We start from the raw sequence: 11,560 nt of genomic DNA on the forward strand, positions 1-11,560 counted from the left end.
GAAGGACAGAGAAAAATAGGGTTTTCGTGTGAGGTTTTATGTTTATCTGGCTGTGAGTTAGACAGTGTTCATTATATGCTGTAGATGTAGGTGCCAGAGACTAAAATCTCCATTGGTGTCCATTGTTTGGCTCTCCTGTTGTTTTTGAGTTTCCTTAGAGACTTGTTAGGTAAAGTTTAAGGCAGGCACTTCACTTGTAATCCCTACAATTATACAGGAGCCCTATTGACATGGTGGTAAGTTGAGTGTAAAAGGAGAAGGAGAAGGAAATGACAACCCACTCCAGTGTTCTTGCCTGGAGAATCCCAGGGATGGGGGAGCCTGGTGGGCTACCATCTATGGGGTCGCACAGAGTTGGACATGACTGAAGCGACTGAGCAGCAAGTTGAGTGTAAGGAGGGGAAGAATTGTATAGTCCCAAGATTCAGTCTCAGATTTTTACTACATCTGTGTCACTGGACTGTGACTTTCACAAGTGCTCCTCAGGTTTTTTGTTTGTTTGTTTTCCCCCTAGGTGAGAAAGGAAGTCTACAAGAAGTTGGACTTTAGTATTTCCTTTCCCACAGGTCCATTAGTCTCTGGCAAAGCCATAGTGGATTAGGGTCTGGTTTTCCTGAGGGTTGGAGAAGGAAATGGCAACCCACTCCAGTATTCTTGCCTGAAAAATCCCATGGACAGAGGAGCCTGGCAGGCTACCGTCCATGGGGTCGCAAGAGTCGGACACGACTTAGTGACTAAACTACTACTACTACTTTCCTGAGGGTAGGTCTCGTTAAGGAGAACAGAACACTCAGGACATATTTGAAATGGCACTTTTCATCCTCCCTTGCCAGAAACACAGGAGATTTTTCTCTGATTTTCACTGTTGGAACCTGGTAGAGCTTCTGGGGGTGAACACTCATGATATTTTGAGGATCCCTTTAGGACTGGCCCCTCTCTGGAGTTTTTAACTGTCAAGTCTGTCCACACCACGTTGGTAGTAATTTGTCAACTGCAGTTGACAAAGTTTCCCTACTCATATGCCAACTATAATGGCTCCCAGGCCACTGCTCAGGTAAGTTGTGATTCACCTGTATGTTCTCCAAGTTTGAGGGCAGCAATTCATCCTATGACTTCAATTCTATGAGGGATCTAAAAGGAGCTGTTGGATTTCATTTTGTTAAGCTTTTTTCTTGTTGTGAGGATAGGAAAGTGAAAAGTGAAAGTGAAGTCACTCAGTCGTGTCCGACTCTTTGTGACCCCATGGACTGTAGCCCACCAGGCTCCTCCATCCATGGAATTTTCCAGGCAAGAGTACTGGAGTGAGTTGCCATTTCCTTCTTCAGGGGATCTTCCTGATCCAGGGATCGAATGTGGGGTCTCCCACATTGCAGGCAGATGCTTTATCATCTGAGCCACCAGGGTGAAGATGGGAGGGATGCCTTATAAGCTCTTTATATGCTGGACCAGAAGCGAGAAGTCCACTATGTGTTTTTAATATTGTTATTTTGTTTTTGCAAAAATACTTTTTTAAAAAATAAGTGCTGATACCTTCTTTTCTATGGAGGCAAACTAAATCCAAGATTTCATATTAGTGGTTGAAAATTTATAACACAAATCAAAATGTACATCATGAAAACTGCCTTCCAGAATAAAATGCTAACTAAACATCTCAGGCTCCTGCTCATTAGCTGAGGTTATTCAATACCTTGTAATTGAGAAACATAGATTTTTTTCTTTTTACAGAAATCAGAGCTTATAGCTCACGTAATGACATGCATTAAATATAGCTTACATAAATTGAGCCATGGTTTATACACAGGCAGCCTTTGCAATAGTTTAAACAAATTAAAATTAGGGTGGTATGTGGGCTATAGATAAACACTTTTCCCTGAATAGATGAATTTGTTCATTTAAATAATCTTTGCAAGCAACCCATTTGATTAGTATTTCTAGTGAACTGATAGAGAGTTTCACATTTGAATAAATTTTAATCTTTACAGTGGAGATGATTTTCAATGGCTATCAAATTTTTGCTTGTATGCACATAAAAGAAATGTACATATATATATATACACACATATATATGATTATACATATTTATACATTTCAAAGTTGACATCTAATTTCAAATTAGATGATTTTCATCAGGTTTTATACAGCTTAAAAAAATCTAATTTCTGGGCCGCCGCCGCCGCCGCCGCCGCCGCCGCCGCCGACGTGCGTGCCGCTCGGCGGAGGGGCCGGGCCTGCGCTCTCTCCTCCTTCCTCCCGCCTCCCGTTGCCGGTAGGACCCATCTCCCGCTGCCACTGGGACCCCGTGTCGTCGCGCGCCCCGAGCACGATGCCCCCCAAAAAGGGAGGTGATGGAATTAAACCACCCCCAATCATTGGAAGATTTGGAACCTCCTTGAAAATTGGTATTGTTGGATTACCAAATGTTGGGAAGTCTACCTTCTTCAATGTACTAACCAATAGTCAAGCTTCAGCAGAAAACTTCCCATTCTGCACTATTGATCCGAATGAGAGCAGAGTACCTGTGCCTGATGAAAGATTTGACTTTCTTTGTCAGTACCACAAACCAGCAAGCAAAATTCCTGCTTTTCTAAATGTAGTGGATATTGCTGGCCTTGTGAAAGGAGCTCACAATGGGCAAGGCCTGGGAAATGCCTTTTTATCTCATATTAGTGCCTGTGATGGAATCTTTCATTTAACACGTGCTTTTGAAGATGATGATATCACACATGTTGAAGGAAGTGTAGATCCTGTTCGAGATATAGAAATAATACATGAAGAGCTTCAGCTTAAAGATGAGGAAATGATTGGGCCCATTATAGATAAACTAGAGAAAGTGGCTGTGAGAGGAGGAGATAAAAAACTAAAACCTGAATATGACATAATGTGCAAAGTCAAATCCTGGGTTATAGAGCAAAAGAAACCTGTTCGTTTCTATCATGATTGGAATGACAAAGAGATTGAAGTATTGAATAAACACTTATTTCTGACTTCAAAACCAATGGTCTACTTGGTTAATCTTTCTGAAAAAGACTACATTAGGAAAAAAAACAAATGGTTGATAAAAATTAAAGAGTGGGTGGACAAGTATGACCCAGGTGCCTTGGTCATTCCTTTTAGTGGGGCCTTGGAACTCAGATTGCAAGAATTGAGTGCTGAGGAGAGACAGAAGTATCTGGAAGCGAACATGACACAAAGCGCTTTGCCAAAGATCATTAAGGCTGGGTTTGCAGCACTCCAACTAGAATACTTTTTCACTGCAGGCCCAGATGAAGTGCGTGCATGGACCATCAGGAAAGGGACGAAGGCTCCTCAAGCTGCAGGAAAAATTCACACAGATTTTGAAAAAGGATTCATTATGGCTGAAGTAATGAAATACGAAGATTTTAAAGAGGAAGGTTCTGAAAATGCAGTCAAGGCGGCTGGAAAGTACAGACAACAAGGCAGAAATTATATTGTTGAAGATGGAGATATTATCTTCTTCAAATTTAATACACCTCAGCAACCGAAGAAGAAATAAATTTTAATTATTGCTCAGTAAATGTACAACTTCCAAAAATATACTTTTTTTTTTTTAATTAAAATTTCTGAAAACTGAAAGGGCAGGTAAAGTTGGGGTGATGGGAATCTTCTACAAACAATTATTTTTATTTGTTTTAAAATTAAAATACTGTGTACCTCCAATGAGATGCAAGTTCACTAAATGTGAACAGCTTTGCTTTTCACATGATTAAGACCCTACTCCAAATTGTAGAAGCTTTTCAGGAACCATATTACTCTCATGATACTTCATTAATCTCCATCATGTATGCCAAGCCTGACACATTTGACAGTGAGGACAATGTGGCTTGCTCCTTTTTGAATCTACAGATAATGCATGTTTTACAGTACTCCAGATGTCTACACTCAATAAAACATTTGACAAAACCAAAAAAAAAAAAAAAAAAAAAAAAAAAAAAAAAAAAAAAAAAAAAAAATCTAATTTCTGAAATGCTGTAATTTTAAAACAAAATTACCATTGAGATTATTCAATGAAGTATCATAGCAATTTGATACCCATTATCAATTCTTTAAAAATAAAGAAATATAACTTTTACTGTAAATTTCAAAATTCTACATCTTTCCTTTTTCCCTCTAATTGTGTATTTCTGTTCCCCATATATTTTATTACAATATACTGTTTCTCATGTTTGAAAGTTTTTATTCATCACCTATCATTGGGCCTCCCTTGTGGTTCAGCTGGTAAAGAATCCGCCTGCAATGTGGGAGACCTGGGTTCAATGCCTGGGTTGGGAAGATCCCTGGAGAAGGTCAGGTATTCTGGCCTGGAGAATTCCATGGACAGTATAGTCTATGGGGTTGCAGAGAGCTGGACAGGACTGAGCGACTTTCACTTTCATCATATATCATTGCAAAAAAAGCCTATTATTTAAAAATGTTAAATCCTATTTTGAATGTAAAAATTCTGCAATTATAATTATAGTTAATAGTAGATGAACAATCACAAAGATAAATATACATCTTGATAATTATTAAATATAAAAAAACAGAATCTTATTGAAGTTGCCTTTCTTAAGCAGATGGATAGAATTATGAGTTCATGTGCCTGTGGATGAGTAATACTTATTATTAGAATGTGACAAGGGTTGACTGTAATTTCTATTCCTGATTTTCTTCTATGATAGTTGGGATCTCTGAGAAACTTGGATCACAGAAAGCATATTTCAGAATGGAAGGAGTTTTGTTGTGGAAATGTCACTTAATTTTTTGAAGGCCTTCCAAGTTATATTTTCAATGATCTAATATCAATAGTTGCATTAGATTCTCCTTCAATTCTGTTGACAGCAAAGACTTGGAAGCCACCTGACATGTACAGAAATTTGTTACTCAGTCATCAGCTTTATTAATTTTCTCAACACCTACAGCAATATTTTGAATCTTACTTAGAAATTAAAGATTTGAATTTCTTTAGAGATTCCTATTCCTTGAGGCAATGATCAGATTCTAGCTGGGGTGGGAGAACTTTCTTATGCAAAGTGAGAAAAGGGCAATTGTGAAAACTAGGTAAGGAAGGAGTTAGTATGAAAGTTAACCTCGGCCCCAGACCCATTCTCAGATAGATCAATTTTAGGAAAAATATCACAGAGAAGTTAAGAATGTAGCCATTGATTGCATTGAATCCATTCAAAAGTCTCCACTGGGCAAAAGCCTGGGCAGCCCTTGGAAAATCTTTAGACACTCCCTGCATTATCAAATTTCTCCTAGTTTTCAAGCTTTTGGCTTATTGAGAATGAAGCATTTAGCAATTTGAAAAAAATAAAATAAAATAAATAACACAAAACCATAATTCCACAGGTCAATCTAATAACTCCAGTTGCGAAAGTCCTAAAATAAATGCTGGCAAATAGATCAACAGAATCTTAAAGGAAAACTAACCAGTAGAGTGTATTTAAAGAATAATTAAAAAAAAAAGAAATCTATTACTCCCAACCACAAATTAATAAAAAAGTCTTCCTAAAATGTAATGCAATTCTAATACAAATTTCAATGGCAACATATTTTACACTTGACAAAGCATGTGCTTATCTTGATCGATCTCCAAAAGGCATTTGGCAAAGTTTAAAATTCATTTCTAATTAAAAATAGTCAAAATTCTCTGATGGAGGCTAGTGTTAGTGGGAGAAAGGTTGAGGGAAAAAGGATGTACAGTCTCACGGTACCTTCCCCAAGTTATCTGTTAGCTATAGAAGGAAAGATAGTTTCTGGTGGAGAAAGCGCGGTAGGAGCTTCGTGAACCCTTGTGATCCCTGTGATACAAAATGATACAAGGCATGGAGGAGGACACAGCATCACTCCTGTGAAATTCTCACCAAACATACATAATCACAATTATGTGAAAATACTAGACAGACTCAAGAGGAGCAACATTTAGCAAAATAACAGATAGATTCTTCAATGGATTCTCAATGATGTCATGGTTAAGAAAGACAAGGAAAGATTGAGAAACTATTACAGACTGCTTGAGATTAAAGTAACATAAAATTCTGAATTGGATCATGGAACAACAGCAACAACAAAGACATTAGTTAAACAAAACAAAACTGATGGAATCTGTATAAGTTTTGAGTTCCTGGCATTTCTTGTGCCAATGTTAATTTCCTGGCTCTGATCAAAGTATTATGGTTTTGTAACATGTTAACATTGAAGGAGAATGCGAGAGGAATATATGGAAAGTCTGTGCTATTTTTCAGCTTTTCTATTAAGCCTAAAAGTAGTTCAAAATACAGTTACAAAAGAAATGCAGGGTGAAGATTTTTTTTAATATAGTGATTTCCTCAGTTTGATAAGGAGTAAGCTCAACGTTCAGAAAACTAAGAGCATGGCATCTGGTCCCATCACTTCATGGGAAGTAAATGAGGAAACAGTGGAAACAGTGTCAGACTTTATTTTTTGGGGCTCAAAAATCACTGCTGATGGTGATTGCAGCCATGAAATTAAAAGACGCTTACTCCTTGGAAAGAAGATTATGACCAACCTAGATAGCATATTTAAAAGCAGAGACATTACTTAGCCAACAAAGGTCTGTCTAGTCAAGGCTATGGTTTTTCCAGTAGTCATGTATGGATGTGTGAGTTGGACGGTGAAGAAGGCTGAGCACCGCAGAATTGATGCTTTTGAACTGTGGTGTTGGAGAAGACTCTTGAGAGTCCCTTGGACTGCAAGGAGATCCAACCAGTCCATCCTAAAGGAGATCAGTCCTGGGTGTTCATTGGAAGGACTGATGTTGAAGCTGAAACTCCAATACTTTGGCCACCTCATGCGAAGAGTTGACTCATTGGAAAAGACCCTGATGTTGGGAAGGATTGGGGGCAGGCGGAGAAGGGGACGACAGAGGATGAGATGGCTGGATGGCATCACCGACTCGATGGACATGGGTTTGGGTAAACTTTGGGAGTTGATGATGGACAGGGAGGCCTGGCGTGCTGGGATTCATGGGGTTGCAAAGAGTCAGACATGACTGAGCAACTGGACTGAACTGAACTGACTGATTTCCTTAATCAGATTTTTTTTAAAATGCTATAGCTATCACACACCAAAGGCTAATCACGTGCTTATGGTGAAACACCAAAGACATTAAAATTCAGAAAAGGATATCTTCTATCACCACTATTACTCATGGTTTTTATAAAAGATCTAATGAGCGCAAACCAATAAAAAGTCCTAAGAAATATAAATCTTTGGAAGGAGGAGACAAATTGTTGTTATGGACTGTATAGTCCATGGGGTCCCAGAGTCAGACACGATTGAGCAACTCTCACTTCACTTCACTTCATAGATGATATAGTTTGCAACCTCTAAAATATAAGTAGATTAATAGAAAAGTATTAGAATAAGTAATGATTTAGGTAGGTGGTGAATTATAAAAGAAACACACAAAAATCAATTATTTTTCTATTTCTCAGTTAAAAATTGTATTGAATGAAATGAACTGAGTAGCATCAGACAAAATATAAACCATATATATATCAATGATTAATAACGTTATTTAGTACTTATGTGAAAAAAACAAAAAAATTTACTTACTGGCATAAAACATGATTTAACTAAATGAAAACATACAATTTCCTTGATAGGAATACCAGTTATTGAAAAATATGATTTCTCCTTAAATTTCTTGTACATTTAATGCAATTTCAATTGGAATTAGAATCAAAATGTACTTGAAATTGAAAAAGTGATTCTGAGAAATTTTTGAGTAACAAAACTAATAGTAAAAATGGTGTATTTTTAAAATATAAAATGTGGCATAAAGTTTCAATGGAACAGAAAACAATGAAAAAAGACTTCTGTAGCTAAACATTCTATTATGATAATTGTGGCATTTTAAATTACAGAGAATAAAATGGGTTATTTATTAACATGCTGCGAGAAAGGTTGATAAACATTTTGGAAGAAAATAAGCAAGACTTCTTAGTTCAAGTTATACATGAAAATAGACTTCAGATGGATTATAGAGTTAATCTGTAGAAGTGAGAAGAAAAAAAAAGGAGTTTTAACTGACTCTTACAAGAGGAAATGGCCATAAGGAAGAAATAATGAAAAGAGTAAGAAAAGAATAGTGTTATATCTGATTGCATGCAATCTATACTTCCTCACATCAAAACAAGCTGACAAAATTAAAAGGTTAAAAAATTTTTTTTCACCAAAATTTGACAAAAATGGATGTTAATACTTTCAACAAATGTAGAGATCCTGTAAGAATGAACTCTCAACAGAACGAGAGATTAAAACATAAATGGTCAATAAAAATTTGGAAATTATATAACTTATTGGAAAACAAGGCAAAAATCAGTTAAAACAGAGAGTGAAAAATAATTATTCATCTTTTGTATTGACAAAAGTTTTTCATAGTTTAAAAGTATAAAGAAGTTAATGAGATAGACAGAGTCATACACTGTTTAACTCATTTAAATATTCTGGAATGCGGTAAATCAGTAGCTTTAAAAATTCTGAAATTCTAAAGCCCGGTAAATCCGACAACCCAAATGAATAGCAATAGGAAATTAGTTAAATTTTTATATCATATGTGAAATATTACATCACTATCAGGCATGGCTTCCAACAGTTTTTAAAGTGGGAAAATGTGTCGTCCATCAAGTGAAAGTGTTAGTGGCTCAGTCAGTCAGTTCAGTCACTCAGTCATGTCCGACTTCTTGTGACCCCATGGACTGCAGCAGACCAGGTTTCCCTGTCCATCACCAACTCCCGGAGCTTGCTCAAACTCATGTCCTTCGAGTTGGTGATGCCATCCAACCATCTCATCCTCTGTGGTCCCCTTCTCCTCCTGCCTTCAATCTTTCCCAGCATCAAGGTCTTTTCAAATGAGTCCATTCTTTGCATCAGCTGGCCAAAGTATTGGAGTTTCAGCTTCAGCATCAGTCCTTCCAATGTATACTCAAGACTGATTTCCTTTAGGATAGACTGGTTTGATCTCCTTGCACTCCCAGGGACTCTCAAGAATCTTCTCCAACACCACAATTCAAAAGCATCAATTCTTCGGCACTCAGCTTTTTTTTTTGTGGCTAAGTCATGTCCAACTCTTTGTGACCCCATGGACTGTAGCCCACCAGTCAACTCTTTACATAGAATTTTCCAGGCAAGAATACTGGAGTGGGTAGCCATTCCCTTCTCCAGGGATCTTCATGACCCAAGGATCGAAATCGAATCTCCTGCTTTGCAAGCAGATTATTTACAGTCTGAAACCCAAGATGATCTTTAAAAATACACAACTCTTTGTGTTCCTCTACTTATGTCCCACAGAATCTCTCTGAATTTTCAATCCCAGTGCAGGACTTGGGAGTCAAAGTTTTTACATAAATCTCCAGTGAAAGCTGGTGAAAACTCCCTCTTTCAAAACACTGTTTTAAAATAATATTCAACACCGTTGGAAATTACTCTCAGTGTAGTGTGAAATTTAAAATACAAATGTATTTACTTGTTAGAATTCTAGTTTTGTAGAACATATAGTATAATATTTATATTTTAAAAACTGTTTATACTTTTTCAGTATTTCCGAGTCTTCTTTATGAATAGTCCTTAGTAATAATCACTAGTGGTAATCATTTTTTTAAAAAGATTTTTTTTAAAAGAGTTACTGTCTTCTTTCCCATCTCTTTTGCAGCCAGACACCTATCCTGCCTGTGCTTGACGAAATAAGCCAGGTCCTCAGAGAGCACATCAAATTTATCCCAAGACAACTACGGGATTATTTCCATGTGAATACTGGAGAAAGAAAGGCAGAGAAAAAAGAGTAAAACATTGTGCGCCAAGTGAAATGTAACATTTAGCTATTATCTAAATGAATTTTTATCACAGTAAGCAGCCAATCTTGATAATTGTTTTAAAAGATTTTTCCCTCAGTTGCAGTCTATGAGGGTGGGGTAGTGGTTGGAGTGGGTTTCTTGGACAAAGGTGGTGGTGTCAGGGGAGTTAAAACAAAGGGGAAAATCTCCTGAAACAAGAGTAACAATAACAAAACTCACATACACAAAACCAAAAGTCTCCTGGGCCCTGCATCAAAGGTAAGTAAGAGGAACTGAGTGTTAGGACAATTCTGAAATCTTTTGGATATATATTTATATGGTCAGCATATTCCGATCCTATACTTGTTCCACTAGGTTGTTCTATGTTCTTTAAAAGATCCAAGGCAATTGAAAAAGAGTTTGAAATATGCATTTATAGTTAGACTGAAATATGCACATTTTATCAAAAGATAAGTGTGTAAATTGCCCCTCAAAAGGCTACTCTGGTGCCCTAGAAAATTAATTAATTTAAGAAGCTTAACTGTTTCAGATTCCCAGGTGGTGCAGTGGTAAAGAATCTGCCTGCCAATGTAGGAGACTTAAAAGACATGGGTTTGATCCCTGGGTCTGGAAGATCCTTTGGAGAAGGACATGGCAACCCACTTCAGTATTCTTGCCTGGAGAATTCTATGGGTAGAGGAGCCTGACAGGATATGGTCCAGGGGTTGCAAAGAGTCAGACATGACTGAAGCGACTTAGCACGGACACATTTCTTTAACTGATTTCCTTCCTATCACTGCTTCATGGGAAGGTTGAAACTTGCCTGAATATTTGAGAAACATACCTGAACTATACATATGGTGACCATAAAATCTGTCATCCAATCTTGGCCCCTTTGAGAATTCAAGGGAGCTGTAATAACAGTTCTGGGATTGTCTTAGGCCCCCTTTCTACTGCAGACACGGAAGACATGGTGAACACAGGCTGTTCTGGAGCCAGAAGGTAATACATTTGTCTCTAGACTCAGTAATAAGGAAAAGCTGGGCTGAAACATTACACACAGTGACTTCAACAACTTGCTTGTGCACTTGACTGGTTCCTCTGGTGTGTAGCACATTTCTAAAAGGCCCTTATGGAGGTTTGGAGGGAGAGAAACAAGAATCCATTAGAAAAATATAGAACCAGCTTACATAGAGTTCATGCTCCAGCTGGACACACAAATAATTAAGCAGTGATTCCAGAGAGAGAAGATGGTGGTCCAATGGGTAAGATGAGAAACCAGTGGACTGTGGAGAAATTTAGGCAGTAAAATTCATCTGCCTTGTGAGGGAAATGGTGGGGGAGAGGAAAGGGGAGAGAGGCAGAGGAAAGAATCAATAATGAGAGGGCATTTTCCACTTTGGTGTATGGATGATATGGCCTCTTCTGAGATGCTTCCTTCTTGCCTAGAGAATCCCATGGACAGAGGAGCCTGGTAGGCTGCTGTCCGTAGGGTCGTACAGATTTGGATACGACTGAAGCGACTTAGCATGCATGCATGCATTGGAGAAGGAAATGGCAACCCACTCCAGTATTCTTGCCTGGAGAATCCTAGGAACAGAGGAGCCTGGTGGGCTGCCATCTACGGGGTTACACAGAGTCGGGCATGACTGAAGTGACTTAGCAGCAGCAGAGATGCTTCCATCTTTGGGGAGAACTATTGCATCAATTCACTGATATCCCAGAGACTTCTAATGGGCTTCAAATTTCTCATGACATTCATT

At 37.9% G+C, this 11,560-nt stretch overlaps 1 protein-coding gene across 1 annotated transcript; it reads left to right on the forward strand.

Annotated features, from left to right (window-relative positions):
• Nucleotides 1-2,187: 2,187 nt before the first annotated feature.
• LOC145524864 (obg-like ATPase 1) lies at nt 2,188-3,678 on the forward strand. Its single transcript, XM_081537922.1, has 2 exons — nt 2,188-3,051; nt 3,115-3,678. Exons 1-2 carry the CDS (start codon nt 2,324-2,326, stop codon nt 3,512-3,514), a joined length of 1,128 nt encoding a protein of 375 aa, XP_081394048.1. The 5' UTR covers nt 2,188-2,323; the 3' UTR covers nt 3,515-3,678.
• The last annotated feature ends 7,882 nt before the right edge of the window (nt 3,679-11,560 follow it).

This window comes from Giraffa tippelskirchi, chromosome 10 (genome assembly GCF_054371585.1).
Source record: "Giraffa tippelskirchi isolate mGirTip1 chromosome 10, T2T-mGirTip1v1.2.pri, whole genome shotgun sequence".
Lineage (NCBI taxonomy): Eukaryota > Metazoa > Chordata > Mammalia > Artiodactyla > Giraffidae > Giraffa > Giraffa tippelskirchi.